This window comes from Rhynchophorus ferrugineus, unplaced genomic scaffold, assembly GCF_030347505.1.
Source record: "Rhynchophorus ferrugineus isolate W39M unplaced genomic scaffold, kcgeb_rfMv2 rfM9, whole genome shotgun sequence".
NCBI classification, from domain to species: Eukaryota; Metazoa; Arthropoda; class Insecta; order Coleoptera; family Curculionidae; genus Rhynchophorus; species Rhynchophorus ferrugineus.
Window position 1 is genome coordinate 26,761,195 of NW_027472588.1, and position 22,153 is coordinate 26,783,347.

Here is a 22,153-nt window from a genome sequence, read left to right on the forward strand (position 1 = left end):
GTACATAATACGTTTCTGCTCTTAAGTCATTAGTAAAACTTACGTACCTACTATAGGTACAATTACTTACAATGCAACAAATAATGAAAAAATACTCCACTGCCATGTTAACACCGAAGTGATGTAACTTCTCGATAACAGTGAACTAGGACTCAGAATCAGGAGCATCAAATCGTATGATCTTGTGTAGTGAAGTGGACGAAATGGTCAAAACACTGAAAAGTGCTAACAACCTTTATTTTATTATAGCCTAAGTAAGGACCAATGGGTCTTCCTAGATAAGTACCTAGTTAAGGCAATGTAGAAATAAATTTTAAGTTAATCGGCAACGACTAGTAATAAAATATTAATAAATAAAAAAGCCATCATATTTCGTAATTTTGTAATAATGTAATAATTAAAAAAAAAACTAATGGTTTACAAGGATTGCTAAAATATTTTTTAATAGAATAAGAATCTATTTACTAATTGACAGCACGGCCATCTGTTAGATGGTTATAAAATTAGCATTTCGAGTTTCCTTCGATAGATGACCAAGATTGTAAGTTCGATTAAAGTGGATTGCAATTCATAGTCAATTTGTGTTCGACTGACCGTTGGGTTCAAGTTTAACATTGAGATAAAACATTTTCAGTATTGTGTGGTGATAAAAATTCGTCAATCGTCAAGACCTCGAAAATGGACGATTCATATTTAAGATCTAGAGATTCATCAGAATATTATTCTATGTCATCTTCGTCGTCTGAAAAAGAGGTATAGAGGCATAAATACATAAACTCTTAATTTACTTTAAAACTATTGTTTCCATTTAATATATATAATTTATGTTTTTGTTATTCATTACATTACATAAATTATATTTTTCTATTTTAATTTTAAGAAAATAATTTATATTTTATATTATGAGTACGAAAAGAATGTGTTTATTTGTCTAAATACCGAAATGAATTCCTTTCTTTCTTCTCTCCTCTTTGGAAAAAATATCTCTAATAACATATATTTATAATTTTTAGGAGAAACATGTTAATGTTTATTTGCGTATAAAAGCCTGTGTGGAGATCAGCAGACTTTACACAATAAGCGACGCCACGTTTACCTGCCATTTATCTGGTCACCATGATGAAAATTATAAATTCACTAAAATATTTAAACAGGAAAGTACCCAACAACATATTTTTGTTGCTACAGTGAAAGAGAAGCTTCGACGTTTTATCGACGGAAAAAACAGTACATTAATGACGTATGGATGTTCTGGCTCTGGTAAAAATATTTGACGTTGTTGGTTTATATATTATTATTTGTTCATTAGGAAAAACTTTTACTCTAATTGGTACACCTGACGAACCCGGAATAATCCCGAGGTCTATAAAATATTTATTTGCCTCTTTACCAACATTAGAGAACTATCCTCAAGTCAAACTTCTAGCAAATGGTCAAGTAGTTAGTCTGAACGAAGACCAGAAGTTAAAAGAGAAACTACTATGTAGTTCTATATTAAAGGACATGCATGGACTTAAACATCATGCCAAAGCTTTCAGGTAAGAAACGCAAAATATGTTTCCGATGAAATTCCTGTAGAGACTTGAACATTGTTTCACAAATAATGTAATACTATATGACTCCGTAAATTTCGTATCACCTAGTCCGTTGAATAAAATGGTGAACTTACGTCATCTGTTTTAGTTATGAGTTTTAGTTTATTTTGGCTTTGACATACTATAAAAATTTAATCTACATATAATAATTAAACAGAAATACTGTTACCAATATAATTTATTATAACATTATAGTACATGTAATACACATATTATCGAAAGATAAAGCTACAATTAAGTATACAGTTATAAAAATTTGTAGGTTAGGGTTGTGTTTTTTGTATGTAAATTTGAACTCTTTTCCACACTATTTATGAGTTAGAGTTCGAGATGCGTTTTTATGTAGTTGAATCCCCTGGATGTCTAATCCACCTAATTAACAATTGTATATTCAGGTTATATATTTTACTTTCATTAGAAAACATATTTAATTTTTACGAATAGTTCTTGTTTCCTTCGGTACAGTGTTTCTGTGTAAACTCATTTTGACATCAGTATTTCTATTTAGTTTGTTCTGTTACTACCTGTATACATCTTTCTTGATAAAACTAATTTTAATTACTGCATTTTCCCTAATGCATTGCCATATCTGCAAAACAGTTAGTATTCACATAAACTTTCACACTCTGCAATAAGATTTTCCACAGTTTTCCGATATTAATTATATACTGACCTTTAGTTGTTTCCACTCTCATCACCCTATCTTGGAAATTTTTAGCATTGACTCATAATCCCATATTCAGAAAGTTTCATTCAAATGAATAATTCAGCTGTTAATTTCCAATCTATTTAACATTTGTTCACAATTCCATTATTTGTCATTATTTTTTTTGCATTGCATTATAAGCAATGCCTGGAGTAATTAGACCTCTTCGTGGATTGTTTTTACATCATTTAAAACCTATGTTATCCAGCAGTGTATGAAGTGATATTCTAAATTCCTCAAAGAGCTAAGCTTTCTATAGATATATTCTAGACTGACAGTTTCTTCTGAAATAAATTGTATTAAATTATATTTATAATGAAGAAACTAATCGTTGTTTTTATACATTTCATATATTTGATCTCTGTTAGAGATAACATCAAGCTGACCTTAATTCGTCATCCGCTTCGTAAAAGGACCGTTTCTTTTCGGTGAGTCCAAGAATATATTTTCCATTTTTTAAAATATTTCAATGACAGTGTAGTTTCACCTATATTAATATTTAGTTTAGCTGTAACACGCTAATTAATATTTTCAATAAAAACCGCAGCAACGTAATATTTAACAGTAAAAATACTTACCTCTCTAACGAATTTTATGGCAAGAGGGAGCCTCCACTGCCTCGTTCCTGTTCGAGGTAACTGATTAGTCTGGCTTCGGCATTTTCAATTAGAGTAAGAATAAGCAGCGATTTAAAAAATTTGAAATGAAATTTATCAAAACAAGTAAACCGTTATATTAACGTTTGCCGGTTTATAACCTGTAGTTGTGTGTTGCAGACGTTCGAAAACGGGACGACTTTTGCAGGTTGATTCGGTTGCATGTTTGAACGTATCAGACAGCACTGTGTCTCTTTTTAACTAGAGTAAAATGAGAAGGAAAATATTGTCTGATACTAGAATGAGTTTTACAAATTGCGGTAGGCATTAATTACATTAAACAACTTGATGACGTGAGATCATTCTTATTTTGAATAGACTATACCTTGCAATTTTTTTTCCAACAATAATAATAGTCACTTCATCCGTTATCGGTAAATTAAACTTACTCGCGTGCTGACCGGTAGGTGTTTTATCAGATCTGATCATGCTATTATGGCTCTTAGATAGCATCCGATCAAATTCCATTTTGAACATTTTGATTAAATCGTTGTTCTGATCAAGAAACGTTTGTAATACTTGGATCATAGTTCGCTTCAGCGTTTGAATGTGAGCAAAACGCCTATCAATTTCCGCATGAGGATTGTTCATGAATACATTTGTAAGATAATCTGCATCAGGTAGGGATAACAGTGATTCTAGCAACTAATAAATATGTCCTTGTATTTACGATTGTTTAAGATTTCTTTCCGAAAAAAATGGCTGATATAAAACTGTTATATTTTATTGACAAAGGATTGTCATTTTCCTAATTATAATTGATTTTTTGGCACCACAATATTTTTCTAGATCATAGTAGAATGTTTCTGGAACACACGGGCACTGCGTCTGCGGAATCGTTCAATCTCAAGGTGTCGTGCTCGCTGTTGTGTTCGATCTGCAGGAACTCGTTGCAATATAAACTATCTACTTCATTTCCAGTCACTATTGATCCCAATTATGACATAGCAATATGACTGGCACATTTGATTAATTTCGACGACTCAAGTCAGGTCAAGCTTCTAGGTATTGTTAATAATAAAAGTAAAAAAATCTTGCGCATTAAATTTGTAAATAAATCATAACGCATGCGAAATACAGTACATGTAGTACAGAAATAGAATAGTGATAGTGGCACTTTATCACTCACCATATAAACCTACCGTAGACTTCCTAAGATTTTGAAAATACTAAATAATTGAAATTTTTTTGAATGAATTTTGGAATTACAGTATTTTCAATATAAAGATTTATATTTGCTGATTGTTTGTATTCAATGAATAGTAACGGCGTATTACATATGTCTGTTGGAGAATATAGTAGATATAAATTAATTTTTCGTTTCTGCTCATGCTTGCCTTCGGTTATTCTTATTTATTTTTGTCAGTAAACTCTGAGTCCAAGTGACCTTCTGACAATATGCAAAAAATATAGGAAAGGATTAAAAGAAGTTCAGGGAGTAAAAATAAAATAAATTGCGTCACTAAATCTAATGTGAATACTGTTCAATTATTTACCAGATGTATAGAGAGAAAAAAAGCTTAGGCTTATTAAAAAATCATTCAATAATTGACCAGGTGCATAGAATAACAGATGTAATTGAAAAAGTCTATGAAGTCAATAATGTAAGTTTAGCTATATCTTTATTAATATTATATATATTAATATATATTATTCATAAGCTATATGAAATGTTACCGAAACAAAACACAGAACTATTAAAATCTTACATTACATCCAGAATGTTTAGAGTCCAGTAAGAGGAAGCCTACTCTAAAATAAAATCACTTAAAGCAGGTGTTCCACAAGAAAGTGCGTTGGAGCCAATTCTTAATCTACTCTACAGGTATGATGATACAGATACAAATGCAAAAATATCATGATAGCTACATATGGTGATTCTTGCTGTTGGAGACAATAGCGAAGAAGCCACACGTAAATTACAACAGACAAGTAACAATATATATAATTGGACACAAACCTGGAAAATAAAAATTAACGAAAGTAAATCTGTACATGTGCAGTTCACGTATATCAGACAGCAGAAGCGCCAATGACAATAAGTAATACAGCCCATGCAGCAACAACGCTAATTATCGAATGATTGAATTTTGATGCGAAACTTTGCTGGATGGAACGTGTAGAAAAGAAAGGGAAAGAACTGTAAGAAGTAAATATGAAGAAATCCACGATAAGGGCCTGATTGGGTATTCAGTTATTGTATTAACTGAAATAAGATCGAAAATAAAACTTCTAATGTAAGCTTTTTAAATAGCTCAATTGGTGCAAAAGTATAGTGTCCTTTAAAATCTGAGTTAAATATTTGTTCAATTCGGAGCTAATCTTCCAACAAAATCTCTTTAGCATCCAAAAAAACTGGAGTTAATACTTACTTGCCTTGGTCCTGTTTAGGGTTTGAAGGTGCTTTATATCATGTTGTTTGCATTGATGACATTAGTATTTGTCCTGTATATTTCGTGAGAAATTATTTTAACTAGTTACTCCTTTCTTTTCTCCTTTCTTTTGTTATAATATAACCTATAGTATTTCACTTCATTTCACTAGTATTTCACAAAAAGACACTCTTTTGGAATCCGCTCTGTGATTCTGTTAGCCCTCTTATCTACTACTGATTTTAGACGACTTTTTAATTACATCTTACATTATATATACTTAGTACAACCATAATTTATAAATGAATTTATTAAGCAATGCGAGTATGGGATTAATACATCAGTTTGTATTTCCGGAATTAAAATAAATCTAAACTACTTAAGCAAAAGTCAAAAGTAACAATTATACACTATGCAACTTTGGTTCGCTTCAATTTTCTAATTTCCCTTGTGTTGTCCAGTTGCTGTATTGCTTCCCTTTGATGTGATTTAGCAACCTTATTTTATGTTTTAAAGCAAAATCTTGGATTACTTCGTAAATCTATTTTGTACTATAAATCTATTTGATTTGATTTCGAAATAATCATGCAGCTCTTCGTTGATCATGCAGCAAAGTATCGGTAATTAATCGTAGAATTTTCCTTCAGCAGCATTGGATTATGGTTTGATGTCTTAGATCAAGTCCGTTATTTTGTAGTTTGGGAACAATAGTTATTTTTCTAATAAAATAATGTAACTTATGGAATTCTTTTTTTAATTTTTAGTACTATGCAAGAGAGGTTAAGCATCGAGCCTGTCGCAGTTATAGACAACATAACTCCTATTATGGAAATTTGGGTCTCTTTATACGAGATATATAACGAACAAATTTTTGATTTACTTCAACCAGTGACAAGAGGTCAATGTAGGCCGAAATTAAAAATAGGAGGAATTCATGACAACATGTACATTAAGGATTTAAGACATATATACGTCAGATCTGGTCTAGAAGCTTATCAGGTCCTTCAATACGGCTTGGAGAACAGAAGTAAAGCCTCAACTTCTATAAATTTACATTCAAGTCGATCACATTGTATTTTTAACATTAAACTGGTGCAAGGACACAATTGCGACAACGTCCATGTATCAAGTATTAATTTTTGTGATCTAGCTGGCTCCGAACGTTTAAAGAACACGTTAAATAACGGCGACAGGTTGAAGGAATCAAGTTGTATTAATAGTTCCTTATTAGTTCTGCGAAGGTAATCGCGATACTCAACATTAAAATACCATGTATATTAAAAATTTGACGTCTTAGATGTATAACTATGGTTCGAAACAGTCAGAACAAAAAAGAAAATACGATACCTCCGTTCAGGGAGTCTAAGTTAACACAGTTGTTTCAGATGGCTTTAACTGGAAAAGAAGATATACATTTAATGGTAACTATAGTCTGTTCAAAGAAGTTTTGAACATACGTCATCTAAATTTGACGTCAAAACGTCGCAGTGTTGCCGTATCAACTCTGAGTTTTAGTTCAGTTTGGTTTTGACATACAGCAACATTCTAATCTAAATAAAATAAATAAACAAAAATATTGTAATCAAATATAATTTTTTTAACATTATGGTACAATTAAGTACTCAGTTTTAATAGTTTGTAGGTTAGGGTTGTGTCTGATTATATGTACATGCCATGCCATGTCCATACTCTTTTCCATGCCACCTATGAGTTAGAGTTCTAGGCGTGTTTTTTATATAGTTGTATCTCCAGGAGGCCTAATCCACTTAATTAACAATTGTGTATACAAATAGTATATTTTACTTTGATTAGAGAGTATATTTACCTTTTACGCTTAGTTCTTGTGTCTGTCAGTACAGTGTTTCCTTATAAAGACATTTTGATATTACTGTGTTTCTCCTTAGTTTGTTATGTTAATCATCATTCTTGATAAAACTAGATTTAATCTTTACATTCTCCTTAATGCATTTGTCATATCTGAAAAACGGTTACTATTCTTTCTCTTTTACGCTCTACAATAACATTTCCTACAGTTATCATATATTAATTATATACCCACCTTTAGTATATTATATACCCACCACTTTCATCACCCTGTCTTAGAAATTATTATTTTATTATCATCTTGCCATGAAGCCATGTTTGGGTATATTGGTCCCATTCTGAAATATTCATATTTCATCAAATACATAAATTGAAATAATAAGTCCTTCTTCATTTTATTATAAGCTTTTAAAAATTGTATTTTTTTTAAAGCAATATCCGGAAGTTCCATTAGATCTCTTCGATACTTTTCAGACTAACAACTTCCTCTTAAATAATTATATTAAATTATGTTTGTACTGAAAATAGAGTTAACATCAAGATTCAAGATATTGATTAGTTCTGTTTTATATGAGGACGGGGTTTTTTGGTGAATTCAAGATCATATTTTTCATTTTCTGAGATATTTCAGTGATCGTGTCCAAATTAATATTTAGTGCAGCTGCAACACGCTAAAAATATTTTCAATAAAAACCGCAACAACGTAATATTTAATAGTAAAAATACTCTCTAACGAACTTTACTGGCAAGACGGGCCTTCATTATCTCGTTTCTGTTCAAAGTAACTGATTAGAGACGCAATCTGTTCTGTCTGGGTTCGGAATTGCCAATCAGAGTAATAATAAGCAGTGATTATCAAAATAAGAAAACCATTAAAACAACGTCTGCCGGTTCATAACCTCTAATCACTATTGTTTTGAGGAATTTTGCATACATTTGACAACCGGACGACTTTGACGGTTGGTTCGGTTACACGTTCGAACTTATCAGACAGCATTGTGTTTCTTTTTAACTAGCATAAAATGAGAAGGAAATTTTTATCTAGAGATTCTAAAACTAATTTACAAATTGCGACAGGCAATACATTGAAAATTTTGATGATGTATGTTCAAAACTTCTTTGGATATACTATATATTTTGATAGTTGTGATTTTATAATGAACTTTATATATTAATAGGTGAATATCAACCCATCAACACATATGTTTACCGAAACTCATCACACGTTGAATTTTTCCTCAGTAGCCAAAGAAGTCTTAATTGATGACTTGCCTTTGGAGGGATCAACACATTTTGATCATAACAGGAATTATCATGAAGCAAGCGAGTGAGTTTCGAATTTAATGTAATTAATATTTAAGATATGTTTATGGAAATTAAGTATGGCGTGAAACTTGATAGGTTTTTATTAGATTCCAAGGCCGTTTAGGGAAAATACGAATTCGAGATAGAAAGTGATGTCAAATTTTAGGTGGAATGAATGTATGTATTCATCAGATACGGTGATGCAATAACTTCATAGCTTGTAGTACACTATACCTTGCTGATTCCACCATACACATAGCAAAACTTCATGGCAATGGACATTTTGCTTTGGTGTAGATATACGTGTCTCCTAAACTAGTACATCACTTTTGAACCTGAGACTATCGTAGTAGATACATTTTTGTCGATAGCTACAAAACTCCACAGAAAACTTTTTAATTTTTGCTTGACAAGCAATAAAACTGCGATTCAACAACGTGGTCTGAAATACGAGTTTGACTTAATTTGTGTAATAACCATTTTTCGTCTTTGGGATCTTTCCTACCATATGTAAATGCCTGGAAATAGTTGATTCATCAACTGTTAAGTTGTCTGAAGTATTTTGTGAGTTTGAACTGGGTTTACGTCCAACAAGTCTTGCAATTCGTTGTCTTTTTTGGTCCTTCAGGCATTCCTTTTTATTAACATCAAAATCCCCACTTTTAAATCGTGGAAACTAAACCTGGTAATTGGGATATGATGGAGCTCCATTACCGCCATGTGTTTCATTGGCTTCAGCAGAAGATTTTCTCTGATTCTGCGTTGTTTCTCAGGTAACATATGAGGTTGATGAATATGTTGGCTGGATAATTTCCCATTTCAAACTCAATTTGTTACTTATTGGCTTCATTCGTTATACTTCATTACTAATTACTATATTGATTAGAATGTTTTTCTATACTACTGATAATTCTGTTGGATCCCATGTTACTAGTTTACTATTATTATTTTGATCCCTGGTAATTTATATCCACTCGATACAAGTCACAGCGCCCTCTACTAACTATTCTTCCTCCTTTCTATACTGGCTCAGGATTTCGTAATAAAACACCAATTTCATGCTCCTTTTTTTAAAGGGTGTTATATTTTGACGTCGGTGTTGACTATGATTTGAAAGTGTGCTTTCATTGTGTTGATTATTCCTAAAACACAGTCTCATAGGAGTTTAGCTAATTTAAATTAATGAGTTGATGGTGAGTAGTTTATTCTGCGCCTTTTACAAAGCAAAACAAATCATATTAACTATTTTGATCAATTAATATTTGCCAATTTTATAGAAACTAGATATACGACTTATTTTATTTTGAATTAAATCGAACAACGAACAAATTTACAAATACTGAAAACCTAACTAGTTTCACATTTATCTGATTTATCTGAATCATCCACTTATCAATAAATAAATAATTAGAGATAAAATAATAGAAGAGTTGATAGCAAGAAGGGACGAATTTAGGGAACGCACTGAGAAAGTTGAAGAAGAAAATAACAAAATAAGAGATGAAATAGCCGAATTGGTGTTGAAAATATCAGAGGAGAAACTGCAAACAGAACAATATATAGACGAACAAAGGAATATTTTCATTAAGGTAATAAATTCATTTAAAAAATCTGATTTAGTGTTCAACGGATGAATCTTTAGCCACATACTCTGCAATATAATATCTACTTTATTCTTATGTATATATTACTCTGTTATTTTCATATATATCTATATTCGTTTTAGTATGAAACTCGAATAGTTTTTTACATTTCTTCAGTGTTCAAATAGGTGAAACATAGATCTCCAACAGAAAAGCTGAGTATTTTGAGTGTTTTCGACTGATTTATATGTTTTTTGGTGTGCTGAAAACGAGAATAGTATGAAAAAAATCCAAGGCGTTAGTATTTTTGATAGATGCATTACGATATATACGTTCAATATGATATTGCATAATGAAGTATTTTCATAGATTCATCAAAAACTTAAAGCCGTTCTGCTTCACAATAGCGGTTTTTATGCTTCCATCTCTGTGGACCATTTCGTATTACACAAAGCAATGTACAAGAACTTTGGTTTTGTTGTTGGTGTACGGTAATTTCAAAAATGTTGTGCATGTTGTTTGGACAAGCAAGTTGTGTTTACCAAATTCCTTTGGTTTTGGGAGCAAAAAACTGAATCAAAAAGAGTTTTCCGCCGAGGAAGTGTGAAGTTGGTGAAATAAACGTCTTCCAAGAAGCATTGTTACCTATGCATGTTACATATGCATTCTTTTACTATCGCTACACATAAAGTTGGGATTGATGAAGTAATTTGTAAAATTCATTCTCGGATATTGCTTTAAATACGTAGTTTAAAAGTTTCCAGGCTTTTCAAAAACGAATGTTAAAGAAGGTGTTTTTGTCGGACAGACATTAGGCTTATGACGGACCCACAATTCATCGCCGCGACCGTGATAGATCTTCAAACATAAATAAAATCGATTTTAAGGAGGTCATAGAGACATTTTTAAGTAATCATAAAAAACTATAAACCCAAATCGTTAAAAATATCGTCAAAATAATGATTAAAGCATTTCAAGCTTTAGGTTGCCTAACGAGTCTAAAAGTACATTTTCTTCATTTTTGCCTCTACTATTTTTCGATAAATTTGGGAGGTATGAGTGAAGAATAAGGTGAACGATTTCATTAGGAAATTAAAGAGATGGAAAAATATATCAAGGAAAATGCCTATATCGTACTACTGTTGGACACTCCAGCGAGATCTTCCAAATTCCTTCCACAAGCGAAGCCTCATTGAGAAAGTGGAAAGGTTTTAATGTGTTATATGTGTTGGTGAATGGATATTAGATGAAATATATATTTAATTTTTAATGGTTTGTAAATAAAATCATATTTTTCTCTATTATGTTAATGTAATAACTCGTTTAACGTACGAAGACTTGTCAAGAAACATGTCATTCTATGACAAAGAGGAAGTAATTTTCGGATTCAGCATAGTCCAAAAACATAAAGATTACATCACAAAACCTAAACAGTTCTAAGAAGCATTTTTTTAGACCTGTTATGATCTATCTATTTCTTCTCTTCTAATTTGGATGTCATCCTTCAGTGACAGTGATATCGTACTCTGTAATAATTATTATAACAATTCTTTCCTATTAAAGTGATAGCAAATTATGTGTAATTGACAGTTTTTTTTGCATTACTACCTTAATCATCATATTACTCCTAGTGTTTAGATCATATTTTTTTTTAGGAAAACAACAAAATTATTCATGGAATGAACGATGAAATCGAAAAATTGAAAAAGAGGAACGAGGAATTGTTAAAAATAAAACGTGAATTACAAAAGAAAACGGAATATATATGTATAATTAGTAGTGACTCTAGCGATGATACTGATGAAGGTGTTGAAGATGAAGGTGACAGTGATGACTATTCCAGTAATTATGAAGTTCTCGATTACGAAGAGAGTAGTGCCAATCATAGTGATTCTAGCGATCATATTGATCATAATGATAATGATGGTCAGACTAAATTGCCATAAGGATCGTGATACTAGTAGTGAGGATGATAGCAAGTAATATGAATATTTGGAGGGTGATTATTTATATTTAGACATGTATTCTGTGTTTATTTTAAAGTCTGTCGTATTTTCTATGAAATGTATTTGTATCTATATTTGCTAATTGTTTATAAAAATTAATTTTGCTGTATGCCAACTTGTCCGGACAATTAACAAACACAATAGCTAAAATCAATAAAATAAAATACATTATATATACCTTCCATTTTAGTTATACTTTTTTACATTACCAAAGTTTTTGTACTTATTAGAAATATTAGTTTGTTTTATATTATATTTTAAAAGCCAAATGATCGTGTTTCATTTTTGGATGATAGATGGATTTGAGGACTGCATTTTGAGAACGATTTTAGAAAAAATATGCATCATACTTTTTCATGATATGATGGCTGATATTTCTGTTTCACGACTACCTCCGAAACAAGATTCTTCTGAATATTAAGTTTTTGAAAAATGTAAAACGTTTTTATATTCATAAGTTCGTTGAATGTCCCGCAACAAAAACAAGTTTTAGTGGAAAATTGTGACTGCTGAAGAATAATTTTTATGAGAATTATATATTCAGAAAAAAATAAATTTGTTTAATGTCATTTAATAGGATCTATTAGAGTTCTGTTTTTTTTTGTTTTTCTTATACTGAAAACAACCTTTGAGTCTTTCCTTCTTACATTACAATTTTGTTGGAGTCTAGGGTATGAGATATTGTTTTGCCTCTATAAAATTAGGCTCAACTTGTCGGTTTACTGCGTTACTCATAATTTAATGTAAACAAAAATCACTGAAATATATACTACGGTATGAGGTAAACGTTTGTTTCTTCGTATAGGAACATCTGGATTGAAGGTATACAGGCAAGTTGTAATTTCTCAATTCCTGGTAATACATCCTACGTTGGTAAGGAAGTAAATTTTCTAAAGCGCCCGCAGGTTGATCCTCTTCATAATTTCCTAAAGGCGAACGAGATTGAAAAAAAAAGTAATTTATTATTAAATTATATATTTATGGCACACGCATTTGTTTTTTGTTGGGAAATACAATTTTAACTATTTATATAGTACTATTTATGTGGTGAATCGATTTGAACTAAAATTCCTCATGTATTGAACTTACGATTTCTCTTAAAGGGTTTGCCTTTAGGAGCTATACTTTTAGTGGGGTTGCAATTATCAAATAGTTCATCCAATATTAAAAGAATATTTCCTTTTTCCATAGCTTCTTTTTGAATGGGATTAATTTCTGAAATTAAAATTTAAATATTTGAATGATTACAGCAACAAAATATATGGTTTTTAAAGACCCAATTTTTTATGACAGATACTTTTTTCGAAACACTCTCTTTTACGTAAAGTACCCCAAAAATGGCGCTAAAAACAAAAAGCATCATAGTGATTTATCGATTTTCTCTGTGATCTAGATCGTAGGCTTTTTTTGGAGCTTTCTATATATAAAAGCGGCCGTTAATAGGAAACAATGTTATAAAAATGATTCATATCCTATTCTTCCAATCATTTCTTTCGCAATCAGCTTTGTGGAGCTCCTGCCGTACTGTTTTTATCGAAATTGTATCGCTCAAGTGAATGTAGAGTTCGGCTATCATTTTTGCCACGGTAGTTTATCGTCTAGCCAAAATCCTTTTTAATTTTCGTCGGTCTCTATCAGTTAATTTTGAATTACACCCACAATTTCGCTTCGCTGATGATGTTTTACAGTTTATTATGTATGCTGGCTATTACTGTGGATGCTGTCGCTCGCGAAAAAGCAAACAAGATGCTCCTGCTAACTGAACACCAACAATTTGACCTCTTTAGAAGTTTGAGAGATTACATATTTCACCGATCGTTTGTTTTATCCGACGTAGAACAAAGCTTGTAACACACTGAAATATAATCTACGATGAAGACTTGCAATGAAATAGTGTAAACAAGCAACAAGATGTATTTGAGCGATAGCCTGGTGTTGATTTAAAGAATTTGGTCGATTGTGGCTCATTACTATAAACCTTTTACCTACAGAGTATAGGACAGTGCAGAGTTCCTACATTTTCTTTATTTTGATTGACCAAAAGAAATCGGTAATAATCGTTCTGTAACAGAATTGAACAACAGAATAATTCCAATGAAGAATTACTTTCGGTTTTATCGAAACACCTCTATAATAACATTTCATAATTCAACATGTACTTACAAATTAGGGACAAAATGGCGAAGGTAAGAATATTTAATTTTGCAAATTTGTAAATGAGCTATACTTATCACGGGTTTATAAATCACAGGGATTAAAATAATTTCAAAATAATTATGCAAGTTTGCAATTCATCGATGAACGAAATGCCTATTATGAATTTAAAATAACATCAAAGAAGTGACAACAAGTAAGAACTGCAGAATAAAAAAAATAATGAATAAAGCAATAAAATAATTGAAAAACCAAAATGAACAAAGCCAAGGAATTTAAGAATACTTGAAAAATCTGAAACCAACTGATGCTGCAGAGTATTCATTATAGAAAGCAACGAGAAAGCTCATAAGGCCTATTAAAAAATGACAACTAGTGGGCTAGAAACAACAGAGACTGACATTTTCTTAAATTATAAATTATTAAGCCTTTCCCGTCTGAGCTATCGAAAGACAAACATAATAAAAGTAACAGCTTCCTAAATTCTATATTTGGTATCAGTTTCTGGCTTAAATTATAATTTATAATTGATAGTTGCAATCATAAAACTATTATTTCTAATTTGCAGTAATTTAAGACTTATGGGAACGATATGAACATGCTAATAAATAATAAAATAGAGGAGAACAAAATGGATAAAGATATAAAATAATAGAGAATAATAAATAAAGAATAACAAATAGAGATTTAATAAATAATAAATAGGAATTAAAAAGAGAAAACTCGAATACGCTGTCTTCTAAAACAACTGTCTGATTCTGGAGAATCCTGGCATGCGCACAATGATGGGAATTTGCAACGTTGTTAGTTCGTTAAAATTATACGTATATTTGAAGAATGTATTATAAATAGAATAAATTTTCTTGAATTTACAAGTTAACCTAATATTTCTGTTAAGGCTCAAGTTAAAATATTTTGATTTAGTTTTCCTCCCCTATAATATAAAAAAAGCAATATAAAGAACCTTTTATAAGCATCTTTCATTTTAAAATGACGTTGAAAAGAAAAATAGAACATAAAACAATATATAATTATTTATCAATATGCAAACACTATAATAATAAACTAAGGTGTACTTCGTGTACTTGAACAGTATAATATATATTCTGGAATACACAATATAACCTAAGTTCAAGTTCAAATTTCAAAGTTTACCGTCCATTATTTTAAGTTTATATATTATGTCTTTTAGTTATATATTAAGCTATTTAACCTTTTATAAGCATATCTAATATTAAAATGAATAAGAGAAAATAAAATAACATGTTACAAATATAGTTTATTTATCGATATATGAAAATACAAGCATCCAGTTATCTCTAAAATTACTCAATACTATATCTTGCACAGCATTAAAAGCTACGAATTCCATCGAATCTTTTGGATATGCAAAAATACCATAGAAACATCTCTAAAGTCACTCAATAAAACCAAGGAATATACTTCAAATTGTACATTAAGCATGTGTGTAGAATATCATATAAATGTATACATTCATAGCTATATTCTTTTAATATTTCATTTTGTCCTTCATTTATTATGATTAACATAAAATCTTCTTTATTTAAAATAGGGTAGGTATATATTTTACACATCCTATATCTTTTACCTCATTTACCCATGCTTCAACACTTGTAGATCCACTTCTATGTTTTGTACCTATGGAATTTAATTGGTTTACTTGCTGAATTTTATGTAAATCTTTATAAGTCAATACATTTTTGCTTTTTTTTTCAAATTGCCACTACTTGAATTAGTTTAGATTTCATTTAATATAGCAGTGTACTTTTACTTTCGCAGTATGCCTAAACTATAATGAATTTGGTATAGAATTGAATGCAAGTAGTTTTTTTGACGATATTAACAAATTGATGATTTATACATTGCTGTCTACCATTTATACTCAAAATATAAACAGCACAAGAAGAAATAAACTATAAACAACAAAATTATTAAACTTACAAAATAGAACTATTACAGAACCCAAGGGCAAACCCAAAATGGCTGTTGTAATACGTTGGATTCTACCTCTCGATTGCTTGTAAATGGCAACGTCGCAAAATCAGGCGGAAAATATCGAGGTTTACCGAATACCGGTTGAAATTCTTCAGAAATAGCTATTGCTTAGTTTACTTTACATTATCATTCAAACCTTTTAAAAAATGTAAACTATTCAAAATTAAAACGTCTAAAATATCAAATTATCAGATGGAATCATAAGTACCGTACATATTCGGAACCATTTATGATTTCCTTGAATGGCATAATCTATACTATAAAGCAGTAAATTCACGTCATCTAAATGTATGTTTGTTTTGTCTGATATCTAACGTTCCAGCCTAGATAAAATTATGAAACAAAAGTGTTATAAATATAATTTATTTTAACAATGACTTAAACTACAATGAATCATATAGCCACAACAGTTAGAGAGAGAGTTAGAGAGAGTTATATATATATATATATATATATATATATATATATATATATATATATATATATATATATATATATATATATATATATATATATATATATATATATATATATATATATATATATATGCCACCTATGGGTTAGAGTTCTAGGCGTGTTTTTTATATAGTTGTATATTTTATATAGAGCATATTTATATTTTTTGTTTAGTTCTTGTTTACTTCGTTGATGTGTTTCATTGTCAGCCATTCTAATATCACTGTATTTTCCTTAGTGTCTTCTGTTACTACCTGTGTAAATTTTTCTTCATAAAATTAGATTTCACTGCGTCCCTAATGCATTTGCAACAGTAAGTATTTTTCTGTTCAATCATTTTAACTTAATGCCCAAGTATATTTTAAACAATTACGCACATATCTAAAAATATTTGACATTTATTAAAACAAGCAAAGCGCCAGAACAACGTTTGCCGGTTTATAACCTCTTATTATTTCTAATATTTTGAAGAATTTTGAAGACTGATTTTTGCAGGTTAATTCGGTTACATGGTAGAACGTTTTAGATAGCACTGTATCTGGAATAAAATGGGAAGGAAAAAATTGTCTGGTATTAAAACGAATTTACAAATTGCATTAGGCAATATATTATACATCTTGATGACGTGAGTTTATCGCTACTTTGGATATACTATATGTCTCTGCGTTTTAAGAAAAAAATATACAGGAAATACAAATAAATAAAACTCGATTCTATACACAATTGTACCATATTGTATAGAATCTTTACGATTTAATGTGTAGAATCAATAAGACTAATGAAAAATATCAAAGTCTACGGTTGCGGTGACGCTACAAAGTGGAAAATAAGCGATGCGCGGCCTCTAGTGCCCGGAACGTTATAAAGCGTAATCCGGCCGTTCGGGTTTTGTTCCACTGAAAATTTAATTTGTACCGACGAAATGTTACTTTGTTTCGAGCTGGATGATTCTGCGGCCTTTGAACCTATCCTTGACTCGAAATGATTCGGTAATTGATAAATCGCCGGCGATGCCTTCGGCCGCATGTGTGGAATGAGGGTGGGTGGCGATTCTCCCTCTCTGGAACTTTGCGGCAGAAGCTTGAAATTATGTAAAAAGAGATTTTGTATTGATTAGTTTTGTGAATAATTCTTTTAACGTAGCTCTCACGACTCATAAATACAATAATAAATTTGTCGTCGAGCTATTCGATAGTTATTTCTTTTGGTGTTTGTATATTTTTTTGACTAAATTATGAGTTTCGAAACCACAGAGAGCGCCACAAGCGGGAATATTTTTAGTGGGAAATTTAAAAAAATATAAGACGACCTAGTTAATTTCGTATCACCTACATCTGTCTAGTACATTTTCAGTAACGATAGCGACTTATTGTGCATTTACCACGTGTTTTGTCAGGTCTGATGACGATATTATGACCGTTATTTCGGCATTAGATTCAACGCTAGTTTAAATATTTGTACTAAATCGTTGTTCGTTGTTGATCAATAAGCATTTGCAACTTTTGGGCAATAATTTACTCCACTGTTGTTGAATCGTGAGCAAAACGCTTATCAGTTTTCGCATCCGGATTGACCATAAAATATATTTGTAATGATCTGATGATCTGCATCTGGTAGTAGTAACAGTAGTTCTAGTATACTAGTACTTCCAATTTAAGACTTTGTTAACTCATTTTTAATACAAATTTTAATGTGACCAAATATTTGCTATGACATTCTGCCTTGAAAGCGGACATGAAATTGTTCTTTACAATATGCGTTGCGCCAAACGACTTCATTTGGGAACAACTATTACATTCTTGAATGTTGGTCAAGAAGTAGTTATAACCATTTTGTTTGTGACGAATACATTCCAACTAACTTTCGACTCCATCAATGATTGGACATTAAACGATGCTTGAAACATTAAATTATTGCTAGTGTAATAATTCTAGTAAAATGACCTATTATGAAAATGCTTCTGATAAAAAATGGGGATAGGAGCTGAAAATTTTAAGAGTCATATATAACTGTTCGATAAATTGCTAAACAAGAAGATGCATATTATAATTGAGGTTGAATACAAGTTGGTGTGCCACATCCTTGATTGTCACATATTCAATGAAAATGTTGCTATATTTGAATAACTACAATCCTAGCTATTGGAGGTAACAACTTTGAATCAACAGAAAAGGTACAAACAGCTACTTCCAAAATATAATTATGGGCAGAAAAATGGCGTATCAAAATGAATCCAAATAAATCAGTGCATATTGATTTCACCAACAAAAGAATCAAGCACAATATAAATATAAGAATATATAAATCAACAAGTATTCCTGTATGGAAATACAGCAAATATCTCGGTAAAGCTGAAGTATAAAACATGTACTGGTTATCGAGTTTCAGGTCATCAGATTCATAGTCAGTATATAATAAGCTTTTACTTTACCAACATGCCTTGAAATTTGTGTGAACTTCTGGTCAATCTCTGGGGTTGTACCAGCCAAAGAAATTCAAATATTCCAAAATGAGATATTGTTGATGCTGCATGGTACATTTGTAATGATAAACTGCTTAAGGACCTGAAGGTACAAACCGTCGATAATATTATTAATAACTATACCCAAAGACATGAACAGAGGATCCATCAGTACATCTTCTTGTGGTTCTTCAGCTTCTAGATAATAATGGCTTAGTCAAAAGATGAAACAGTGTTAAACCATTTCAGCTAGTTCAGTGAAGTTATTAGTAAAACTCAGTGCACATTAAAAATAGTCACGTAGCAGATGAAAACCTTTATCGTAAGAATTATTATTTTAAAACTATAGCAAATTAGGATAACAACAAATAGCTTACTAGTGTTAATTTACTAGATTACTATAATAAATAATAAAATAAAGGGTAATATTTTATGTGTTATGCCCAGCCAAACAGGCAACAGCTTTATTACATTCAATTAGTACATTCAAACTTTAAGTTTATCTTTACTATTGTTCTTAAAGGTTTTTGTTCACATTTTGTACTTAGATCGCGCAATCAACTTTTAACCTATGCTCAGCAAAGTGGGCGGATATCAACTAGTTTGTAATAAAAGATAATTAAGATATACAAATATCATTACCGGATTTTAATACGCGTACTCAAAGAAAAAACGACATACTTTATACTAATGACAATGAATAGATGGCGAGGTTTAATTAAGAGGATTATATCTGTGGTTTAGACAAGAGACGATCCTTTTTTTAATTAAACAACAAGCATTTTTACGTTTGAATTTCTACGAAACAACTTGGTGGCTCTAATTACCCACCTTAATGTGCCTTTTCCGTTATATCTTAGAAAAGGGACTCAGATTAGATAGATGGTCGCCCATAATGGAGGATAATGGCTAAAATTGGATTATGCGAGGGACAGTAGCTACGTATCGGACATTACTATTTCTCCTAAATGGCACCTATGAGAAATCCGTCTGCTCATATATTTGAATCAAGTTAATTGGTAAGAGTATCTGTCTCATATTTCTAACGCACATACACTCACACACCTCTAATGATTTAATTTAAAGCAGGTGATTCATTTGTGATTAAATCATTAATTACTATTTTTTTTTGGTTAAACTAACTAAATTTGTTTTAAACGCACACACCATAAATATGTTAAATATACAGAAAATGTATAGATATATAAGACTTTTCTGGCGATGTCGACTACGGCCTTTGACGGCGCCTATTTAACTTGCTCTTATTATTTAGTTATCGATGCCAGATCTGATTCAGTTAGAGATATATTGATATTTTTCAAAAAAAATATCGATATTTTATCTGTTGAAAGTTTTACGTATTTGGATGGATTTTACGATTATTTTGCTGTCGTTTATTTGAGAATATAAATACACGGAATGGATCAAAGTTCTGCTCATGCTCATGAGATTTAATACTTTTAAAAAAGCCTAAATATTATTCGATTTTATTAGGCAGCACTCCAGGAATTTCTCATAATTAGCCGATGAAAATCGGGAAATACAACTAGTGGAACAGTCTCTTCCATAACCTCTCCCATTGAAACAAAAGATAAGTTCTGAAGTAGAACAAAAAATTAAAAAAATAAGAAATTTTTCATATTGTCGTGTTATTAAATGTAGATATAAAAGCTCATTCACCATTTTATCATGAATTTTTGAAGCTGTATATATATATATATATATATATATATATATATATATATATATATATATATATATATATATATATATATATATATATATATATATATAGGTATTGTTTTAAGATTATATTTACAAACATTAATTGGCAGTTTTAAAGATTGTGAACTCTTTTAGAGTTTGCTTTTGCAGTATGTACTCGACATTCATTGTTTTGTTTCCTGGTTAAATTTAAATTATGCATTGGGAAACTGACATGTTTTGTTTTATTTAGATAAAATAGTTGTAGGGGCTATATCAGACGAATACGGCAACATTATAAAAAACATGTTTGCATAAATTTGCAGTACAGGAACGAGATTAGCAGGAATAAGTTTTTTTGTTAAAGACAAGTAGCTAGAGGATTTGACTAACATAGTCAACTCTATTTTGAGGTTACAACGTTTTCCAGCATCATGGAAGCATGCGCATATTGCTGTGTTTCCTAAGAATGGAGCTAAGCTTTCGTCTTCCGGCTATAGGCTATCAGTTTGTTCATTTTGATCCAAATTTGCTGAAAGAGTAGCTCTTTAAGGTCCTATTAATTTTACGAAGATTAACAAAACTATTCCTGATGAGCAATTCGGGTTTAAAGTCTATAGACTCTCTCGTTGAGCGGTAGATAGGCTGCACATTTGGTCGGTAAAATACAAAAAGCTTTTAAACATTTTAAAAAGGTGGGTGCATTTTTTAGGCTATTATCTTTGATGTGGTATGGCACGAGAGAGTATTAGCGTTATTCATTTGGGCCTACCTGTTGACTCCCATCATATTTAATGTTTTCATGGTGGATATTCGAAACCGATTGTTACACTTATGACACTGCTTTCTTCACAAACTCTGATGTGATAGACCATAGGTAGGGAAAGTTACAAAAATAGCTAGATGACATGGCAAAGTGGTTAAGAAGTGGTTAAAAACAAAACCCAGGTCGTCATGGTTATGGCCACGTAATTAGATATACTTTTTGATCGAAATCTCAGTTGGTCACCTTATCTCCAGGTCACCTTACAAAAAGATCACAATATAGCCACTATTCTCGCATTTGCAGATGGAGCAGGCTTCCCTTACCTATCAAGTGCTTATTGTATAAGATGCTTATGCTTTGTTGTTCAATTAAGAGATTAACATTTCACATTTTTCAGAAGAAGTTACTTAAGCGAATTTTGATGTCCTGTGATTTATCAGAAATTTCTAGATTCATCGAGATTTTGATCCATGCAAATTACTTCATAAAGGAACTTTCTAACTTGTTACACACCAACTAACTATCCTGGGATCCTAGCTAGAACTTTCT

General features: G+C 30.8%; 1 protein-coding gene across 1 annotated transcript; it reads left to right on the plus strand.

Moving 5' to 3' along the window:
- Nucleotides 1–569: 569 nt before the first annotated feature.
- On the plus strand, nt 570–12,316 carry LOC143202031 (kinesin-like protein subito). Its single transcript, XM_076413299.1, has 8 exons — nt 570–753; nt 1,014–1,260; nt 1,310–1,538; nt 6,094–6,570; nt 6,627–6,750; nt 8,332–8,480; nt 9,870–10,047; nt 11,697–12,316. The coding sequence occupies exons 1-8, from the start codon at nt 679–681 to the stop codon at nt 11,985–11,987; spliced, it is 1,770 nt and encodes a 589-aa protein (XP_076269414.1). The 5' UTR covers nt 570–678; the 3' UTR covers nt 11,988–12,316.
- The last annotated feature ends 9,837 nt before the right edge of the window (nt 12,317–22,153 follow it).